General features: G+C 44.0%; 1 protein-coding gene across 1 annotated transcript in view; it reads left to right on the top strand.

Annotated features, from left to right (window-relative positions):
• LOC149185746 (zinc finger protein BRUTUS-like) overlaps positions 1–23171 on the top strand; it is a 405399-nt gene that overhangs the window by 220670 nt on the left and 161558 nt on the right. The window contains 7 exon segments of the mRNA XM_089410790.1: positions 15428–15622; positions 15715–16118; positions 16300–16537; positions 16648–16921; positions 16924–18517; positions 18636–18857; positions 18959–19096. Of these exon segments, the coding sequence (XP_089266916.1) occupies positions 15428–15622; positions 15715–16118; positions 16300–16537; positions 16648–16921; positions 16924–18517; positions 18636–18857; positions 18959–19096 (3065 nt within the window).

Raw genomic sequence — 23171 nt, 5'->3', positions numbered from 1 at the left:
GAAATTTGGTGGAGAGCTTGGGGCACATGAGATCTCCAATACCTAGTAAGGGTTTGGGCAGATATCATGAGATATTAAAATAATTAATATTTTTAAATTAATGTGTATTAATATGAATTTGTGTTAGAGTGGTCCAAAAGACATGGATCAAGCCAGATCTAATCTTAGCCGTTGATTAGGGACTTAATCTTGGCTGTTGAGATGTCAACAGGAAAAGTATAAAAGGAGGCTTGAGGGTCACTTGGAGAAAACACCAGAGTGATCAGTCATTCTATTCTCTAGAGTGGGGTTTGCTATAAGAGATAGAATTAGTGATCGGGAGTTGCAGCTGAGGGGCATTGAGTACAAAGAGATAGAGAGGCAGAGATAGTGCCGGAAGAGCAGCGCAGTAGCCAGGGAGAGTAACGCAGAGCCATCCAGGGCTCACGCAAAGGCAACTGAGAGCTGCGCAGAGCCTTAGAGAGGCCAGCGTTGCTGACGCAGAGGGCCAGAGGGCTGACGCAGGGCCTCCTAAGGTTGACGCAGACCCATCCGGGGTGACACAGGACCAGCGTTGGGCAGAGAGGGGCTGACGCTGGGGTTTCTGGGGCAAATTGGTGGGGAGTAGCTGTCGGAAGGATTATCCGGGGTTTCAACTAGTAGATTTGTCTGAAACCTAGAGGTATTCCTGCTAAGGAAATTCTCTGTTGGGTAGGCCAGTTTCGACACCCAGATTGTACTCTGATATTGCTTAATAAGAAAACCCTCAGATAGCTACATCGGTTTTCCCACATTGAGTTTTTCCGGGGACATTAGTCCAAAAATAATGGTGTCATGTGGTGTGTTTGTTCTTGTTTCTTTTAGTTGTTGATCTGTAATATGTTGAGCATGCATTGGTGTTTATTTTCAGTATTTACTTTGTAAATAACTTGTTAAGGAAAAATAACAAGTAGGTAGGAATAAATAAGAAAAAGTGCATGAAGGGTTTCTAACTAAGTAAACTTAGAAACTTCAGCATGGTATCAAAGCGTGATTGCAGATAACAGGAGGACTAAAAGACATCAGCCAAGCGGAGCAATAGCAGCATAAAATAGTTGTCCCGAGGTGACAGAAGCTATTTCTAGCAATGCAAAAGCCAAGGAGTGTGACGCAGAGCCAGCCAGGGCCACACAGAGGAAGTGGGGAGCTGCGCAGAACCCAAGAAAGGCTAGCGTTGCTGATGCAGAGGGCCAAAAGGTTGACGTAGGGCATCCTAGGGCTGATGCAGACCCATCTGGCGTGACGCAGAGCTAGCGTTAGGCAGAGAGGGGCTGACGCAGTTCACAAAGAGGCAGTTGTTGGGGTCTAGAAGGTTGCAGGAATATTGCAGAGTGGAGCTGGCGAGGTACTGTAGTCAGAACAGTACCTGACAGAGAAGGGCCAGAGGAGTTGTTACTGAGGAGTTTCTAGCCGAGGAACCCGGATCAGCAGTGCAACTACATGAGTTGATCAGATTAGGGGCATCTCGACAAGTGGTAGAAGGATTTGCAAGAGGGAAATTAGGACTCAGAGGGAGTCCAGAAGAGAACTTCCAAACGGGAAGTAGAGACTCTGAGGAGTCAAACAGAGAACTTCTAGGGGGGAAGTAGAGGAGCATCATGGCACTACATGGGGTAAGAGATGAGGATAGACTGGGCGGAGCATCGAACTTCGCAGTCTGGAAGGCCAGAATCTTATCAATGTTTGACAGGAATCGTGTCAAGAACTTCGCCTTGAAGGTAATCGCTGTCCCAGTCAACCCCAATGATAATGACAGATACGAAGAGGCAATGGCGATGGCCAAGTGCATTATCCTTAACGGTGTCAAGGATTATGTGGTACCACATATAGCCAAGAAGGAAATGACATTTGAGATGTGGGAGGCTCTCAAGAAGCTGTATCAGCATACTTCTGTGCAGAGAGGAATGCTGCTCGAGAACCAGATGAGGTCGTATCAGATGAGGAAGGGTCAATCGATTGACACTTTCCTCGGAGGACTGAATGAGATCCGAGACCAGTTGACTGCTATAGGAGCGACACCGGATCAGGAGCTTAAGATGAGGACAGCCCTGAATGTTGTCTCAGAAGATTCGGAAGTATTTGTCCAGATATCCTGGGCAGAAGGACTCTCCCACCTTAGGACGAGATGTGGGCAGCTCTTCGCCATGAAGAGATCAGACGACAGTCGAAGACAGGTAACAGCAGCAAAGGGATCAAGGTCAAGCAGGAGGAGGAGGATGTGGCCCTAGCATCTGAGGGAAAGCAGGAAAAGCGAAAGAAGAAATATCTCTCCAAGATCAAGTGCTTCCACTGTGGGGAGTTGGGTCATTATGTGACCCAGTGTCCAAGGAAGAAGAGTAAGGGAGAGTCTTCCGAGACTAAGGAAACGCCAACACGGGTAGAGAAGGAAGTTTTGACAGACGATGACTGTGCCATGAGTGCACACATGCCACTTGAGCAGAAGTGGGGAGACATCGAGTTGTAGTTAGATGGACTACAGGCGATGAGGGGCAAGATCCTCAAGGTTCCTAGCCTCTTGGATTAGACCTTGCTACAGGAGCCTCTACGAGGAGTAGCAGGATTGGCTAGGTGGGTAGAGACGGATGCGGATGGAGCGGCAGAGAGAGCTATAGTGCAGGAGTCCCAAGGTAGCGCAGAGCTAGCAAGTTGCAGCAGTGCAAGAGGCACAGGAGTGTTGCGCCAGTGCAGGAAGGCACAGAGAGGTGTGCAACGATGCGAGATGAATGGAGTTGTTGTAGCAGCGCAGAGGTCAAAGAGGGAGCACTTGTCAGCGGCAGAGGGAGCCTCAGCATCAGTGGGTGTTTCTAGCCCAACAAGGAGGTCGGTTGGGAGATCAGTTACTTACTTCTCAGTAACTGAGTTGCAGTGCAGCAGTGGGCAGCACGATGCAACATGATGAGAGGAGGTACAGTGCAGATGCAGTGCTGGGAGGAAGGACCAGCAGTAGCACGGATGCAGAGGGAGTTGTTGTACAGATGTAGCAGTGGCAGTGGCAGAACCATGGGCAGCAATACAGGATGCAACAGTGCAGAGGATGTTAGGCAGGAAGGCGTAGCATCAACACAGGTACCGATGCTGGATGATGAGAGTAATACTCAGTGAGGAGTATCATTAGAGCACAGTCCTCGCTAAGAGGGAGTGTTGATTTGGAGTAGCATCGGATGTGCTCTAGCCACGAAATTTGGTGCAGAGGTTGGGGCACATGAGATCTCCAATACCCAAAAAAGGTTTGGGCAGATTTTAAACAGATTAGGAGATATTAAAATAATTAATATTTTTAATGGAGTCCCTAAGTCTAAACTTAGGGAAAATAAAATATTAATGTGTATTAATATGAATCTATGTTAGAGTGGTCCAAAAGACGGATCAAGCTGTAATATTCCTAATTAGCCATGGCTAATTGGAATATTCTTTTTTGTTCGATTTTTGCCTTCTATAGTTATTTGTAAATAAAAAGTGAGGAAGAGGGACATAACTCACTTTTAGAAATAAAAAGTCACTTCCTAGTAGCACAACGTTGTGACTTAAGGGGAGCCAAGGGGGCCAAAGGGGGATGCAGAAATGGATCCCACACAGACACATGGAGGAATTGCGCAGGAGGAAAGAAACACGTGGCAAGAGGGGAATCACGCGCGAAGAGGTGAGCCTTGGGATTGAGAGAGGCAAAGGCTATAAAAGAGAGAGGAGCCCCCTCATTTTGATTATTCAGTTATGTGCATTTTGAGCTAGTCGTTTCGACTTCTGAGCACGCTAGCTGTTTAGTTAGTCTGCAACACTGTTGAGTGCATTGAGTGTCTCCGTTCGGAGATCTCACCCTTAGCCCCGAGGGACTTCGAGTGCCTGCTCGGGCAAGGTATTTCCTTTGGCATTTCAGCAGTAGTTTTACTAGCTTTTCAGCAGCAGTTTCATCAGCGTTTTGGAGGACTGCGCAGCACTGAGAGAGGGACGCAGTTCTTTCTGGCAGCAGTGTTGGATTGGGGTTTTTGCAGGAGGATTTATGCTGGGTGTTTGAGCAGGGGACCAACCCTTGCCTATTGGAGGATTTTTAGCAGTGTTTCAGGCAGAGTTTTAGGTAGAGTTGGAAGGGTCTCCTTTAGTGGCAACGCAAAGCATTGAGGAACTGCGTAGAACCCCAAGGGGGTGATTTTTGGGGGTCCGCTATTCCAAGAGAGCTTTCTGGGTTTTTCTAGGTTTCTTGAGTAGAGCCCAAATCCAGAGTTTCAGCTTTTTCCGAGGAGGGGAGCAACCCCAAATCATCATTAGTTTTCTAGCAGCAGCACAACAATAGTATCCACGCAGGGAGGCCATTCTTTGTTATTCTGACAATATTTCTTCACTTGCCTTGTGCAAGTCGAGGTGCCATCTTTCTGATCACCTCCTGTACTTATCTTATTGCTTAGTATAATAAAATGGCTTAGCATTTTACACTGCATTTCTTGAGTATCTGCTTATATTTCTTGTTTACATTATTATATGCTGTACCACAGTTATTTTGTCATTTCTGGGTCATTATATCATTTGCACGTATATGGTTGGAGTTTTACTGGGGTTTTGGAGAATATCTCTGAAATGGGATATTACAGTGGTATCAGAGCATAGATCTGGCTTAGCCTGTGGAGCTAGCAATCTATGACACCGGGGGAAAAACCCTACATTTGTTACAGAGGTTGGAGATACAGGGACACTGGGCGTAGGTTGGAGAACACTTACGGAGAGGGAGACTGTGTTCCGGTGGTGGACGCAGAACAGGAGGAGCTTGTGTTGGACGCAGGACAGAGGGAGCTTGTGGTGGACGCAGAGCAGGAGGATCCGATGGCAGATGATGACGGGAAGAGATTTGTGGATATGCTCCTCAAATCCGTGCAGGATTTGTCGAGGCAGATTGAGGTGATGGGGCAGAGATTCACGGCAGTAGAGGCCAGACAGCGTGAAAGCCCATGGGTTTTTCAGGTTGGTGAGGGATCGGGCGCATCCCACCATTTGCCAGAGTAGCGTGATACTGTGCAGCAGGTGGCCTCACATTCCCCTACACGCTCTACCATGCCCACTTTCTTAGGAGCCGACACGGGGGCCGTAGCCCAGCAGGAGGTAGAGTCCGGACATATGGGTGATTATTTTGCAGAGTACCAGGCCTATGTGCAGGAGTTTAGGGAAGCCCTTTCATTCAGAGATTTTGTTCAGCTCCAGCGGTATAGTAGACCCCGCGACCATCACAGAGGGTACCGACATTACCATGATGGTGACACCCACCGTGCAGCGAGTAGATTCCACTTGCCTACCTTTGATGGTTCATCAAATAGTTCGGCAAAGTCTTGGGTGGAGAAGCTGGACATTTATTTCCAGCTTAACCAGATGTCGGAGACAGAGGCCATCAAGGTGGCAACTTTGCATTTGGATGGTGAGGCCCAGGATTGGTGGTTTCATGGAATGGTGACACTAGGGCACTCCACAGTGACGACATATGCCGAGTTTACCAGGAGGCTGATGGAGCGATTTGATTGGAGGGATCCATAGCAGCATTTTGTTGAGCTAACGAGGCTCAAACAGACAGGGAGCCCAGAGACCTACGTTGCAGATTTCTTGAGGTCTCTGTGATGGTGCCAAACCTATCCACGACATGGAGGGTCTATATGTATGTTGAGGGGTTAGCAGAGCCACTTCGGGGTTTAGTCCGATCCACTAGACCAGCCACACTCCAGGATGCTATCAGCAGGACCCGGGACATACAGGATGTCTTACCTAGGACTCGAACACCTTACCCCTAGAGACAGACTTTTCAGTCTAAGGGGAAGGATGTGAGGATTCCACGTCCAAAGGGAAATCCAGGACAAGTACAACTAGACGATGATGCCAGGAGGGAGCTGAAGAAGAAGCGGTTGTGCTTCACTTGTCAGGAGCCATAGTGACCAGGACATAGATGTGCTGCTGGGAAAGCACATTTGATTGAGGTCTTCTTCGAGAGCAGTGGAGAAGAGGATGACGAGGATGATGTGGAGGTAGGAGATAGCCATGCTGTACAGGGTCCTTTGCCACCACCATCGCCAGCAGCAGGTGGTGCATCTTTTGCATCCACTGGAGGGGCCCTTGCAGCTTTGCGAGGAGTTCCCAAGTATATGACGCTGCGCGTACGAGGGATAGTACGTGGCCAGCGAGTATCAGTTTTGGTTGACAGTGGGGCGACCCACAACTTCATCGATGCCCAGATGGTTGAGCGGAGAGGTATACAGACAGAGAGCTTTGATGGGTTTTTAGTCTTGGTCCAAGAAGATCAGACCATGACATGTGCTCGTTATGTTCCAGAGCTTTCAGTGACGATGGGCACCTACACATTGACGGACCACTTTTTCGTGGTCGATATTCCAGACACCAACATGGTACTGGGTGTTCAGTGGCTTATCACTCTAGGGAAGGTCATGACAGATTGGAAGACCCTAGAGATGGAGTGGGATGTTGAGAAGACAGGGAGGCGTGAGAAGATACGAGGACAGCACACATATTCGCCTCAGACTGTTTCGGCTCATCGGATGGAGGCAGTTTTCCGAAAGGGAGACATAGAGTGGGCAGTGGAGCTGCGTGCATCAGAGGCAGGGACTACAGGGCAGACAGTACATCCAGAGATACAGTCTATCCTTGATCGGTATGCCATAGTGTTTGGGGAGATTCCACCAAGACAGCCACCGAATCGGGGGTTTGAGCACACCATCGAGCTTGAGCAGGGCATATAGGCCGTGATTACCACCCCCTATAGGCACCCCAAGGCCTATCGGGATGAGATTGAGCGGGCTATCCAGGAGTTGCTGGCTCTTGGGCATATCCGACCGAGCACGAGTCCTTTTGCTTCTTTTGTGGTGTTGGTGAAGAAGAAGGACGGTACATTGAGGATGTGCATTGACTACAGGGCCCTGAATAAGAAGACCCTGAAGAACAGGTACCCCATACCCAGGATCGATGAGTTGATAGACGAGTTGAGAGGGGCACGTTTCTTCTCGAAGATTGATTTGAGATTTGGGTACCATTAGATTCGCGTGAGGGAGTAGGACATTCTTAAGACCGCCTTCAGGTGTCACTATCGGCACTTTGAGTTCTTGGTGATGCCTTTTGGGCTAACCAACCCCCCAGCTACATTTCAGTTCTGCATGAATCACATCTTCCGCAATCACTTGAGGAAGTTTGTGTTGGTATTCTTTGATGATATTCTCATTTACAGCAGGACTTGGGAGGAACACCTCCAGCACATTGAGATAGTATTGCGTATCTTACAGGGGCAGCAGTTCTATGCCAAACTCTCCAAGTGTGAGTTTGGGTTGACCTAGATGTTGTATCTGGGACACATCATAAGGGTGGACGAAGTGAGGGTCCACGAGGAGAAGATCAGGGCCATCAGAGAATGGCCGAAGTCGAGAAACGTGACAGAACTTCGAGGATTCAAGGGCATTTGTACTTACTACCGGAAGTTCGTCAAAGGTTTCTCACAGCTTGCTACACCCCTGACAGATTTGACGAGGAAGGGGGCATTCAGTTGGTTGGATACAACGCAGCGAGCCTTTGACAGCTCAAAGAGGTCATGAGCAGCTGCCGAGTGCTCGCGTTGCCAAATTTTACGCAACCATTTGTTCTGGAGTGTGATGCGTCGGGAGGGGATCAACGCAGTATTGATGTAGGGAGGTCACCCTATAGCCTTTGAGAGCCGGAAGCTCCTTCCGCACAAGAGTTTGTATTCCATATACGACAAGGAGATGTTGGCCATCATGCATGCATTGGCTAAGTACCGACAGTATTTGGTGGGTAGCAGGTTAAGGGTGAGGACTGATCACAATAGCCTCAAGTTCTTTTTGGAGCAGAAGCAGCTACAGGAGAGGCAATAGAAGTGGATCAATAAGATCCAAGCATATGACTTTGACATTGAGTATGTCAAGGGTAAGAACAACGTGGTAGTAGATGCCCTTTCACGTAGACCAGCCATGTTGTCTCTTATGAGCTTGGATACAGATTGGAGGGCTCGACTCTTAGTAGAGTACTCCAAGGACAGGTTTGCATGTGAGGTTCTCGATGGCCAGGTGGCAGATGATAGGTACAGGGTGGTCGATGAGATCATCTATTACAGGGACCGGATCTTCTTGACTGAGGGGTCTCAGCTCAAGAAGAAGATACTCCAGGCATCACATGATTCACTGTTGGCAGGACATCAGGGGTTTACCAAAACCTACAGGGCCATTAGAGAGAGGTTCTCATGGAAGGGCCTCAAGGAGGACGTACTCCAACACATCCGGGAGTGTGATGTTTGCCAGAGGAACAAGGGAGAGATGAGCCATCCCGCGGGTTTGTTGCAGCCTCTTCCCATTCCGGAGGGTAAATGGGAGAGTATCTCGATGGACTTCATCACAGGGTTGCCCATGGTGCAGGGCAAGGATTGTATCTTTGTTGTCGTTGATCGACTGACGAAGTACGCACATTTTTTTGCCATATCCGCACACTATACAACAACATAGGTGGCCGAGCTGTTCTTCAGGGAGATCTTCAGGCTACATGGTCTTCCTAAGACCATCGTCAGTGATAGGGACAATCGTTTCATGGGCGGGTTTTGGTAGGAGCTATTCCGGTTGGTGGGGACGGAGTTGACACCGAGTACTAGTTATCACCCACAGACAGACGGGCAGACAGAGATAGTTAACAAGTGGCTGGAGGGCTATTTGCGTAACTATGTCAGTGGGAAACAGCGAGCATGGTTGAAGTGGCTGCATCTGGGGGAGTACTGCTACAATACTTCACATCACATGTCCATAGGTATGTCACCATTTTATGCCTTATATGGGTATCATCCTTTATCTTTTGTTGACGTGATGTTTGGTGATAGCAGGGCTCCTAGAGCCAAGATTTGGATCCAAGAGAGTCAGGATATCCTCCGAGCTCTCAAGGATAACATGGCTACAACGCAGAAGCTGTATGTCGACAGGGATCGGGTGGAGAGACAGTTCGAGGTAGGAGACATGGTCTACCTACGATTACAGCCATACCGACAGTCGTCACTGAAGCAGAAGGGGGCTGAGAAGCTCAAGCCCCGCTTTTATGGGCCATACAGGGTGATACGCAGGATTGGACAGGTTGCATATGAGTTGGAGCTGCCCCAAGGCAGCAAGATTCATAACATTTTTCGTGTATCATGCCTGAAGAAGGCATTGGGGCAACAGGTGACAGTGACAGATGAGCTACCACCCATGGATGATGAGGGGCATTTGGTATTACAGCCGGAGGCTATTATTGACACCAGGGAGAGGTAGCTGTGGAGCAGGACGGTCCGGGAATTCTTGGTGTGGAAGAATTTGAAGTATGAAGATGCCACTTGGGAGAGTGAGGAGATCTTACAGCATCCATCACTTTAGTTGCTTGAGGACAAGCAACATTTTGCCGGGGGAGACTGTAATATTCCTAATTAGCCATGGCTAATTGGAATATTTGATTTTGTTCGATTTTTGCCTCCTATAGTTATTTGTAAATAAAAAGTGAGGAAGAGGGACATAACTCACTTTGAGAAATAAAAAGTCACTTCCTAGTAGCACAACGTTGTGACTTAAAGGGGAGCCAAGGGGGCCAAAGGGGGGACGCAGAAAGGGAGCCCATGCAGACACATGGAGGATGCACAGGAGGAAAGAAACATGTGGCAAGAGGCGAATCACGCAGGAGGAGGTGAGCCTTGGGATTGAGAGAGGCAAAGGCTATAAAAGAGAGATGGGCCCCCTCATTTTGATCATTTAGTTATGTGCATTTTGAGCTAGTAGTTTCGACTTCTGAGCACGCTGGCTGTTTAGCTAGTCTGCAGCACTGTTTAGTGCATTGAGTGTCTCTGTTCGGAGATCTCACCCTTAGCCTCGGGGGACTTCGAGTGCCTGCTTGGGCAAGGTATTTCCTTTGGCATTTCAGCAGTAGTTTTACTAGCTTTTCAGCAGCAGTTTCATCAGCGTTTTGGAGGACTGCGCAGCACTGAGAGAGGGACGCAGTTCTTTCTGGCAGCAGTGTTGGATTGGGGTTTTTGCAGGAGGATTTATGCTGGGTGTTTGAGCAGGGGACTAGTCCTTGCCTATTGGATATTTTTAGCAGTGTTTTAGGCAGAGTTGGAAGGGTCTCCTTCAGTGGCAGCGCAGAGCATTGAGGAACTGCGCAGAACCCCAAGGGGGTGATTTTTGGAGGTCGGCTGTTCCAGGAGAGCTTTCTGGGTTTTTCTAGGTTTCTTGAGTAGAGCCCAAATCCAAAGTTTTAGCTTTTTCTGAGGAGGGGAGCAGCCCCAAATAATCATTAGTTTTCTAGCAGTAGCACAACAGCAGTGTCCACGCAGAGAGGCCATTCTTTGTTATTTTGATAGTATTTCTTCACTTGCCTTGTGCAAGTCGAGGTGCCATCTTTCTGATCACCTCCTATACTTATTTTATTGCTCAGTATAATAAAATGGCTTAGCATTTTACGCTGCATTTCTTGAGTATCTGCTTGTATTTCCTATTTACATTATTATATGTTGTACCACAGTTATTTGTCATTTCTGGGTTATTATATCATTTGCACGTATTTGGTTGGAGTTTTACTGGGGTTTTGGAGAATATCTCTGAAACGGGATATTACACAAGCCAAATCTAATCTTAGCCGTTGATTAGGGACTTAATCTCGGCCGTTGAGATGTCAACAGGAAAAGTATAAAAGGAGGCTTGAGGGTCACTTGGAGAAGACACCAGAGTGATCAGTCATTCTATTCTCTAAAGCAGGGTTTGCTAAGAGAGATAGAATCAGTGATGGGGAGAGCAGGTGAGGGGCATTGAGTATAGAGAGACAGAGAGGCAGAGATAGTGACGGGATAGCAGCAGAGCAACTAGAGAGAGAGACGGAGGAGCAGCTAGTGCTCACGCACGACCACGCAGAGGCAGCTAAGTGCTGCGCAGAGGGGCCAACGTAGTTGACGCAGAGGCCCAGAGAGCTGACGCAAGGCCTCCTGGGGCTGACACAGGCCAAGATAGGCTGACGCAGTGCCAACGCTGGGCTAGGAGAGGCTGACGCAATCCAGGTTGGGCAGACGTTGGGGTTTCTGGGGCAAATTGGTGTTGAGTAGCTGTCGGAAGGATTATTCGGGGTTTCAGCCAGTAGATTTGTCAGAAACCTAAAGGTATTACTGCTAAGGAAATTCTCTGTTAGGTAGGCCAGTTTCGACACCCAGATTGTACTCTGATATTGCTTAATAAGAAAACCCTCAGATAGTTGCACCGATTTCCCCACATTGGGTTTTTTCCGGGGACATTAGTCAAAAAATAATGGTGTCATGTGGTGTGTTTGTTCTTGTTTCTTTTAGTTGCTGATTTGTAATATGTTGAGCATGCATTGGTGTTTATTTTCAGTATTTACTTTGTAAATAACTTGTTAAGGAAAAATAACAAGTAGGTAGGAATAAATCAAAAAAGTGCATGAAGGGTTTCTAACTAAGTAAACTTAGAAACTTCAACATTCATCTATCCCTTGCACGGATGCATCCAACCCCTTTCGCTATGTTCCTCCCACTTTGGAGTCTATTCAAGAAAAGGGTAAGGGTAAAATGAAAAAGAGGGTGATAGCAAAAATTATTTCACACCCTCCTCTCCTTCTGATAGTGCACATGGTCGTCAAGCTAATAGAGGTCAAATGCAGCCCACTTTAGATGACCATTGGAAGAAAGAATTGAGAGAATCTGCTTGTGATTACATAGCTAGATGGTGGTATGATGCTGATATCCTCTTCAATGCTTCTCGTTCACCATACTATGAACCTATGTTTGATGCCATATTTACTGCTGGAAAGGGCTTCAAAGGCCCTACTATGCATGAGTTAAGGGGATTTGTTTTACAAAAAGAGGTTTTGTCCATTAATGAATATTTGAAAGATTTCAAAAGCTCATGGGCAAAAACAGGATGTACCATCATGTCAGATGGATGGATTGATCAAAGGAACCACACCATCATAAACTTTCTTATCTTTTTCCCACAGGGAACCATGTTTCTAAAATCAGTTGATGCATCTGATAGGGTGAAAGATGCACACTTCTTGTTTCAACTTTTGGATGAGGTTGTTGAAGAGGTGGGGGTGATTAATGTTGTTCAAATCATCACAGATAATGCCTCTAACTATGTTCTTGCTGGTAAAATGTTATAGGAAAAACACAAAACCATCTTGTGGACCCCATGTGATGCAGATTGAATAGACCTCATGCTTGAGGATATTGGTAAAATAGACTAGATCAAGAACACTATAGAGCATGCCAAAAGCATAACAAAATATATCTACAACAATGGCTTTTGAACCTGAAGAGGAAACACACAAGGGGCAGGGATATTATTAGGCCTGCCATCACTAGATTTGCAACTCATTTCTTCGCATTGCAATCTATGCTTTCCCAACATAGAAACTTGCAAAGGGCATTTTCCAATGATGAATGGAATGAATGTCAATGGTCTCACAAACAGGATGGCAAAGATGTGAGAAAGAAAATTAATGAAGAAATATTTTTGAAAAATGCAGCAGAGATTGTGAAGGTTGTTGAGCCACTGGTTAAGGTGTTGCGGTTGGTGGATGGGGAAAGATTGGCTATGGGCTTCATTTTTGAGGCTATGGATCAAGCAAAGGAGTAAATAAAGGCAGCATACAAGGATAGAGTGGCTAAGTATGGGCCCATTTGGGAAATCATTGATCAAAGATGGAACATTCAACTCCATCACCCTATACATGCAACTAGGTATTTTCTGAACCCAAGGTATCATTATAAAACTCTGGAGGTAAAAGCTTTGACTGGCAAGGTTAGATATGGATTGATTGACTGCATTGACCGCATGGTCCCTAAGGAGAGTGACTAATTGGAGATACATCGACAGATCACTTGTTTTAGCAGAGCCACAGGTACCTTTGGCAAGAACCTAGCAAGGTTTGCAAGGGAAGCAGATGAGCAAGGTAAACAAGCAATTTCAATTTTCAAATTCTTATTTTGTTAAATTGTTTATAATTTGAAAGTTGGATATAATTTGTTGAGCTAACTCATTACACAACTATGTTTTTTGTAGCACAATGGGGGGGAGGTATTTGGTAGCCGTTGTCCTCAATTACAGAAGTTTGCAATCCGTATTTTGAGTCAAACTTGCAGTGCTACTGGGTGTGAGCGCAATTGGCCTGTCTTCGAGAGGATTCACACGAAGAAGAGAAACTGTTTGGAACAAAAGCAATTGAATGATCTAGTCTATGTCCAATACAACCTCTGGCTAAGACGTAACCAATTGCTGAACAAAAGACCTGATACAGATCCCATTGTGTTGGAAGATATTGATCCAACATCAGATTGGGTAGTGGAGAGTCATCTAGCAGAGTTTGATTCTGATGAGGATATTGGTATTGATTTGGATTTACAGATGGAGGTAGTAGCTGAACATCATGTTCAGTTAAATGCAGATCCACTAGTACCAGGCCCAGCCCCAAGTCCTCCAGTTGCAGGCACTTCCTTTACTCAGCCACGACGCAAGTGCATAGCTCGTCTATCTCAGCGTGCAGGTGCTGCGCTTGCTAGTGCTACTACTTCTACAATGGCAGTTGAAGATGGTAATGAGGAGGAGCCATGGGTTTCCCTGTCTGAATTTGAGTCAAAGTTTGGCCAGATGATGTTGGCTTCTCTAGTAGTAGCCAGTAGTGACTAGTGACTAGTGATGTTTTACTTTTGTTGTAGAGGCCATTTAAAGCCTCCTTGGTTGTGTTTTTGTTTTGATATCTATATCATGTATGTACTGGACAATGCACTAGGTGCCATTTTGATATAATGGATATATTCACAAGACTACTTTGATCATATGTTGTCTTCTCTCTATATTCTAATGCTTTGTGTTTGGAAACGTGAATGAAAATCTTTAAAATTATGTTTTTTCATAAAAAAATTAATATTTAATGTATTTTTTACAAGGACTGAGTCATTGAAATCAAATTGGCAGAGTCAATACGGAGTCAGAGTCGGAGTCGACCCTCGGCCAGTTTCGAACCCGATTTGGAGTTTTAAAACATTGGTTTGAAGTTTGAACTGGTCGACCCCAAAATTGGGAGTTGGGAAAAAAACAGGATCAAAATACCGGTTGACCAAAAAATACATAAATATTCAAAATTTGGAAAGAAATGTGTAAATATTCATGTGCATCCATTTGAATCCAAACCATTATACACAAATATGCAAAGTTTTTCATATATATAGTAAGGATGTATATAACCAAAATAACATATAGTGCAATCCATATTTGAACCAAAAATACATCAACAAAGAGGCTCTAGACGACCTCTATTGTCCAAAAAAATTCACGCTACAACAAATACCTACATATCATCAAAATCATTGCGTAAATTGGATCCTCATCATCAATATCACCCTTTAAGCATTAAAATAAAATAGAAAAAGCTTAACATGTCAAGTTGAGATTTTATTTGAATGATAGGTACAATTTTATTAGGGTCATGATAGAGGAGTTCAAGAATCAATGCCACCAACATCGAGGTACATAGAGGGCTTGGTGCTCTTGATTAAAGGCTAGTTCTATACCTTAATACATAATAGAATGCAATGGAAATGTGGCAATCCCCAAATCCTGAAATTTTGAGTGGGATCTAAAATTCTACTTTCTCCATATGAAATTCAATGAGGTTAGAACCACTCTCAAACATCATGAGTCAATTGGTGGTAATGTTAAAAATTTAAGTAAAAGTGGCATTGATAAAGAAGAATGGCACTTTCACTTTATGGATTTAACACTACCATTAGTTACATAGCATTAATAGGGCCCTAGGGTTGAATATTAGGCTTCCCCACTTATAAATTATTGTTTTCAAGCAAAATTCAGGGGGAACACCCAACCCTTTTTGAGGGGGGATGCCCACAAACACCCCTTTTGGGGAAATATGTTCCTCACATTGGGGAAAGATGCCCCCCCGTGTCTCCCCGTGTTTCCCCAAAAGAGGGACGTGAGAAAGTGTTTCCCTAGGTGTCCCCCTGTCCCGGGTGCGTGGGAAACATGGGGAGTGTGCACCCCATCCTAGGGGGATGCATCCCCATGGAACACTGATTAAGAGTGGAGTCTATTTTTAGTTTTAACCATGCTTTTCTGAGATTGCCATCCTTCAAATCCAGAATGTATGGATTTGGAGCTCAGGGTTGGAGCAGATATGATGTAATCCTGATGAAAATTTAACACAGAGAAGATGTTTTAAAAAAATATAACTTTGTATTATGACTTGAGCTCCAGATTTCTAGGTTAAAATATTTTTCCCTTGATCAACTGACTTTCTGCACAAGTAGATTTTCCAGGAAATTCTGCTATACTTCTTGGTTTGGAATATATAGTTCTAACCTAGGCTTTGTCATGACTTTGACTGGTTGCAGGTTTTCCCATTGCTTAGACAACATTTTTCCTTCAGAGAGCAAGCTTCACTAGTGTGGCAATTCATGTGCACAATACCTGTGAATTTGATGGAGAAATTTCTTCCATGGCTTATGTCATCGCTTTCAATTGATGAAAGAAAGGACACCATCAAGTGTATGCATAAAATAATCCCAGAGGAGAAGCTGCTTCGAGAGGTACTGCTTTTTGAACATTGCTTATGAGAGTCAAAATGAAGTTGCCAAATCAAAGAGTACTTCTTTGACAAGATTTTCATTGATATTTGAAGGTTTTATTTACCTGGCTGGAAGGGAAGAAACCACAAAATGATGTTGAAGATATTATCATACCCCAAAATAAACAGGCAGTGTGCTATTTAGAAGAATCATGGTGTATAGAAGCAGGGGCAGCATCAACAAAGCAAAGTACTGAAGGTTCAAAATTATTTAAATGCTGCCCTACGAAAATGTGTACAAGACTCTCACCTACTGAGTATGATCTTCTGAATAACGATGATTGTACTTTGTTGAATCCTCCTATCAGTAGGATAAAATACTGGGATAAAGCTATCAAAACGGAGTTGAAAGAAATTGCTGAAGAGGCACATAAAATGCATCATTGTGGAGCTGTTTCAAATATTTCCTCATTCATTGATCGTTTGCGATTCCTTGCAGAAGTTGGTATCTTCTGCAGGTATTGCTTTTCTGTTTGTTTTTTGTCTAGGATTCCTGAAAACAGGCTATTGCACGGTTGGCAGGGAATTTTATTCAGTCTCCTATGTTGCAATTTACTTTATTCATATTTTGAGAACAAACATAGAGTTCAATTCTAATTTCTGTTATGTTGTATACTGATAAACTGACCTCATGTCCAGTGCTGTGAAGGATAAAGTCTTATTTCCAGCCATTGATCAGAAAATTAGAAAACATGTCTCCTTAATCAATGAGGATGGAGCGGAGAAAACACAAACTGAGAATTTCCGAAGCCTCATAGAAAGAATACACATTCCTGGAGGAAACTTAAATACATCTGAAGTTTATTGTAAGTTTTATACACAGGCTGACCTGATAATAAGGACAATTCAACAGAATTTTCTTGGTGAGGAGATTGAGGTAGGCACTATGGCTCTGATATAGGCTTTCATTTGTTGCTGAGATTTTGTCAAAACCTCGATATAATAGGCCTTGGTTAATGTTGACAAACATCCATGTTATTTTTGTAGGTGCTTCCTCTAGCATGTGAGCATTACAGTGTTGAAGAGCAACGCACTCTTTTCTATCAAAGCCTACGTATGATGCCATTGAAATTACTGGAATGTGTTCTACCATGGCTTGTTGCAATGCTAAGTGAACAGGAATCAAAGGAAATGCTTCAAGACATGCGCCTAGCAGCTCCTGTCGCTGATATGGATCTAGCTACACTTTTCTCTGAATGGGCTTGCAAACAATATATTAAAAATTACTCCAGGTCAGAAATATTCATTTGCATTTGTTCAAATTTTGTAAATGATTACCCCCTAAATTTAAAATAGATATCATACTTGACATGAACAATAACTGTAATGTTTGTCCCAGAGATTTACAAAGAGAAGGTGATTATAGACTTGTTTCCACAGATATAGATGAAAGGCCCCTAAAGCGACCTCACTCTTGCAAAATAGAACATGAAAGTTTTACTTCTGACCAAAGTGCTCCAGTGAGCCCAATGAGATAGACTGGAGGTCCCTCTATTAACCAATCTTATGGTGTTCTTAAGCTAGGTATAACCAGTAACAGTCTGAACTTAGTCATGAACTCTAAAGGAAAGAATTTTCATTCTTTTCCTCTTGATTCTAAGGCCAGTACATCTATTTGTTCTATCTTATTTGGTTTGGGAATTGATATTGGTCATGGACAAGCATCCAGTCCCAAGCCTATTGATCATATTTTCCAGTTTCACAAGGCAATTCGCAAGGATCTTGAATACTTGGATGTTGAGTCAGTTAGGCTTACTGATTGTGATGAGACCTTCCTACGGCAATTCAGTGGACGCTTTTGTCTTCTGTGGGGCTTGTATCGTGCTCACAGCAATGCTGAAGATGAGATAGTATTTCCAGCCCTAGAGGCCAAAGAGGCTCTTCACAATGGGAGTCACTCATATGTCATAGATCACCAGCAGGAGGAGAAGCTTTTCAAAGATGTTTCTATTGTTCTTTCTGAGCTTTCACAGCTGCATGGGAGTGTGACTGGTAACACTCTCCCTATGGCCTTGGATGTGAGAAGTTCTTTATCTGGAGATCAAATACAGGAGTATGAATTACTTTGTACAAAGCTGCAATGCATGTGCAAATCAATCCGAGTAGCATTAGATCAGCATGTGTACCGTGAAGAGCTTGAGTTGTGGCCATTATTTGATAGCCATTTTTCTATAAAGGAACAACAGAAGATTATAGGTCAGATAATTGGTACTACAGGTGCAGAAGTGCTTCAGACAATGCTGCCGTGGGTGACAACAGCTCTTACCCAAGAGGAACAAAATACAATGTTGAATACTTTGCAACAGGCTACTCGAAATACAATGTTTGATGAATGGTTGAATGCATGGTGGAAAGAATGTCCAAAAGCTACCACCCAATCACAATCTGTGTTAGAGGACCAGACTGTGCCTCCTTCAGGTACAGCAGAGTCATTGCAAATTGTGGCAGATTACCTATCTAAGATTGACCACAATACATCTAATTCAAGTGTGGAGATGCCAGGCAAATCGAACTGCTTTACTGTAACAGACACTTCTGACAAGAAAGAATTCACATTTGGAAACAGTCTGCAAGACAGTGACTTGAAAAGTCTTAATGGAACTTCAGTTGATAAATGGAAACTTGCAGGGTGTACTGTTGCTCCCTCCAGTAATGATGAAAAACACATTCTGAAAATGGATGCCATTCAGGATATCCAAGAGCAGGTTGAACAAGACAGTCAAAATTTCAAGCCTGGGTGGAAGGACATATTTAGAATGAATCAGGAAGAGCTTGAATCGGCCATAAGAAAGGTGTCTAGAGATGCATCATTGGATACACATAGAAAAACATATTTAATACAAAACCTTATGACCAGGTCTGTTCTTATGTTTGTGACTATTTTTTAATCCTTTCCTTACATATTAGTTTAACAAGAACTTAAATCAAATTTAGTGGTTGGGGAACATAAATCCGATTACATGGTTGAATGCTAGTCGCTGGATAGCTGCACAACAACAGTTGACTCAGCCAGAAGCTAGTGATTTTGGGAAGAGTGAAGATGTGCCTGGAAAATATCCATCATACAGAGATGCAGGTAAAAAAACTTTTGGTTGTGAGCATTATAAGAGGAACTGTAAACTCCTTGCAGCTTGTTGTGGCAAGCTATTCACCTGCAGATTCTGTCATGACAAAGTCAGCAACCATATAATGGACAGGTCGGAATCTTTAAAGGTTAAAATTCTTAAGATTTGTTTCGATTTTAGATACTGTGATAAAATCAAATTTTTACCATTTATCTTATAAACCATTCTTGCAGGAGGGAAACAAAAGAAATGATGTGCATGAAGTGCTCTTGCATCCAACCTGTTGCATCAAGATGTACATCTTCCTCTTGTAAAGGGTTGTCAATGGCAAGATATTTCTGTGGTATATGCAAATTCTTTGATGATGAAAGGTTATTTTCTACATAAATCTCTGCCTGTTTGATGTTTCTTATCTTTAATAGAGACGGATTATGTACAAAAGTGAGAAACAAATCAATATATGTACCCTATTAGAAGAATTTTATTATTTATAAAAGCTAGAGAACACCTGACATTAAGGGAGGCAATACAAGTAATGGAGTTCATTCCAATCACTTGATTTGGTTTCTTGTATACTTTTTATTTGTTTTACATGTTTTCTCTACACTATTTGTCTCTTGATTTTGCAACCCATAGTTGGAGTGTTGGTAATAAGAGCATTGAAGAAAAATCACTCAAACTTTAACCATTTTCTTGTAGGACCTTCCAAGCCTTTTGAAGTTCATCTCCTAGGAGGTTGAGGCCATCTGAAGAGGATCTCTCATTTGGCAAGGCCGTGGACAAAGAAGACTAGCTCCTCTCTCTTGCAAAATTTCATTCACCATCGGAGGCTAATATTTGGAATACCTAGAGACACCTAACATCTTCAATTTTGAGCACTACCTTAGTTTTTAATTTTGACTTTCAAGATGGAAATCTAGTGCTTGAAAAGCCTCATATGTTGTAAAAGATTTCTCTTGAAATTTTACTGGAGATCTTTTGGAAGTTTCTCATATTTGTAACAATCTAATAAAAAGGCGTCCCTCTAGCTCTACACTGAGGCTCTGCATGGCTCCCTCTTCCTTGGCAAATTCTCAATCTGGTAATCTTACCTCTTTGTCGGCTCACTCAGAGAGAGACACCCACGAAAATATAGCCCACCTAGCAATAAATTTGCAATCCATCAGGGGTTCGAACTGCTACTTGCTGCAGCAAGTTGGCCCTTGCTTCAGTGCTAGATCTGCTCTTCTTGTTTCACATTAACATCGCCGATACCATGTGAAAATTCCTAGATCTAACAATCTCAGGAATCCTACTGCAACCAGCTGAATCTACTTCACCTAGATTGTAAATTACATTACAAACTTATTTCAGATTTCTTTTTGAAATATTGAAGCAAATTAGTGAAGCAGCCTACACCAAATTAAATATGATTCTGAAACATAGAAACTAAGCAAGGAAATACAAACACAGGACACTGTTATTTTATGTTCCCGGAAAAACCCAATGCAGGAAAACCAGTACAACAACTGAGGGTTTTATTGTTATGCAGGAGAAAATCCGAGTACAATTCTAGGATGCTCAACTAGCAATCTGATACAGAGAGAATATTGAACAAAATATTGGTGAAATGATCTCACCCTGTCACTGGGAGAATCAGTAACTGATCTTGCTGAATTAGAGGCTCTGCATTATCCTCTGCGTGGCCTCTGTGTAGAACTGCGTCACTCCCAGCAGTTTCTATGTCACCCCTACTAGATATTACGTTGTACCTCTTCCAGAGCCTCTAATGGCTGAGAAAATCAATCTTCTACCTTCCGGATTCACACCCCTGGCTCCTGACAACTGAAACTCGACTTCCCTTACCAGGAGACTCAACTTCCCCTCAAGGACTGCGCTGTCTCTGCATCAGCACTACGTGGGCCAATGTCAACCTCTCTCTAGACGTCTTTCTGTCCTCCCTTTGCCTCGTACTCTCCGGAAATTCCTTTTTTCAGATTCTCACTGCTCCTCTGCTGCAAGAAATCTTCTCAATCAATTTTTCCTCCTGAGAATTTCTCACTTCAGAAAATCGATTTCTTGACCTTTCTTGTTGTGTTTTCCAAATGACCCTCAAGCCCCTTCTTATATCTTCCTATTAGACAACCAACGACCCAGATTAACTCCTAATCAAAGGCTCAGATCGATTTGACTTGATCTCCGTCTTTATCTAGAAGATTCCACCCACAATTAGATTAATACCCATTAATTTTTTAATTTTCCTAAGTTTAGACTTAGGAACGCCATTAAAAATATTAATTATTTTAATATAATTGTCTCTGGGTGGAATTTCCCAAAACGCTTTATGGGTTCTGCGGAATACATGTGCTTAAGCCTCCCTACAAAATTTGAGGCCTAGAGCACATTCAATGCTATCCCAAATCAACACTCCCTCTTAGTGAGGAATGTGCTCTAACAATATACTGCTGCTGCATGCTGCTCTGACTCTAAAGCATCATCCTTTGCGTTACTAATGTCTGACATGTTGTCCACCAACTACTGCGGTGCTGCTGTAATTGTACTGCTGCCTTTGACATTGCCACTGCCAATGCTACATATGTATGACAACGCCCTCTCAAATGTTGCATCTACTATGCTGCTAGCACTGCCACTGCATCCGTACTGCAACTCAGTTGCTAAGAGAAGCAACTAAAAATGCCCAAAACTGGACAAGTATCCAGTGGATACACCTCAGTGCTGAAATCCCGACTGTTGCTATTCCCACGTTGTCTTATGGAGCCACTGCGCTGTTGAAGCTCTGCACTGTGCCTCCACGCATTGCTGCCTCTCTGCTCTGCGCTGCTCAAGTTCTGGCGCTGCTAACTACTGCATTTGTCGAATCAACACTTCCATGGCACCAACTGAAATCTCCTCCATCTTGCTACCACTGATCATGGGCTCCTGTAGCAAGGTGATGATCCAAGAGGTGGGCTCCTCAAGGATCTTGCCCATCTGTAGCTCTATCGAACTACAACTCCAAATCAGCCCACCTCCCTCCTGGAGGTATCTTAGCTGTCATGGCGAACTCCTCCTCCTGTTCAATCTTTGCGGCTGCAACCTTAGGATCGTGCTTCTCATCCTTGTCCTTTTTCTTCAAAGGACACTGAGATGCATAGTGGCCCATCTCGCCACATCTGAAACTCTTCACCATGGCGACGTCTTTCTTTTGTCTTTGTTGCCCCTGCTGTCCCTTCGATGCAAGGGCTGCATTTTCCTCCTCCTCCTTGGGCTTTTACCCACGGGCCACTGCTGCTGTTGCTTCCGTCAAGTTTGACCTTGACCAGGTCTCTCCTCAACTCCTCTTGCTTTAGAGCTATCCACATCTCATCCCAATTCGGCAATGCTGCTTTGCCCAAGATACTCTAGACAAAGACTTGCAACCCATCTGAGACAGAATTGAGAGACAGTCTCACTAACTCCGAATCCTGAGGTGTATGCCCCGCAACCAACAACTCATCATAGGTCTCCTTCAGCTTCGTGAGGAATGGATCCACATGTTCTCCCTTATGCATCTGAGCAGATCTCAACTTTTGTTTCAAGTACATCTTCCACTGCTTGGAAGATCCCTGATGCAATGTGGCCAAGGGATCCCACATCTCCTTAGCAATCCCTTTGCTAGCAACATGACACACCACGTGATCCTTGACTCCATCCAGGATCATCCTCTTGGCCTTTGCCATCTCAACTCTATACTTTTTCAGCGGATCTACATCCACAGGGACAACTACCACACTATCAACATACGTTTAGAGGGCATGCTCATCTAGAAGGAAAGACATTCTAGCCTTCCAAATGATGTAGTTGGAAGTTCCGTCCAACCTGTCCTGATCCCTCAAGCCACTGGTTGCCATATCCTCCGAAAACTGTTGAACAACTCCCTCTTTCTCACTACTTCATAGCTTCTAGGTTGGCTTACACACTCCCTGGTGGAGCTGGTAAGTCTGCTACTCCTCTGCTGCCTAGCAAATGAAAAATACTGATTTCCTCGGCAAGAAATCAATAATGAAATATTCCCTCACTATGCGATATGCTTCCTTCTTCCCACGACTTTTTTGCCCAATACTCAGCTTGCAGAAAACTGCGTCCCTCTAGCTCTGCGCTGAGGCTCTGCGTGGCTCCCTCTGCCTTGGAAAATTCTTGATCTGGCAGTCTTACCTCTCTGTTGGCTCACTCAGAGAGAGACACCCACAAAAATATAGCCCTCCTGGCTAGAACTGCACAATCCCTCAGGGGATTTGAACTACTGCTTGCTGCAGCAAGTTGGCCCTTGCTTCAATGCTAGATCTGCTCTTCCTGTTTCACATCAACAACTCTGATACCATGTGAAAATTCCTAGATCTAACAATCTCAGGAATCCTACTGCAACCAACCGAATCTACTTCACTTAGATTGTAAATTACATTACAAACTTATTTTAGATTTCTTCTT

This window comes from Pinus tabuliformis, chromosome 3_1 (assembly GCF_031772625.1).
Source record: "Pinus tabuliformis cultivar Carrire ecotype Pingquan chromosome 3_1, CPIR1, whole genome shotgun sequence".
Lineage (NCBI taxonomy): Eukaryota > Viridiplantae > Streptophyta > Pinopsida > Pinales > Pinaceae > Pinus > Pinus tabuliformis.
The sequence above is the reverse complement of the archived record's forward strand: the minus strand, read 5'-3'. Positions and strand labels throughout refer to the sequence as shown.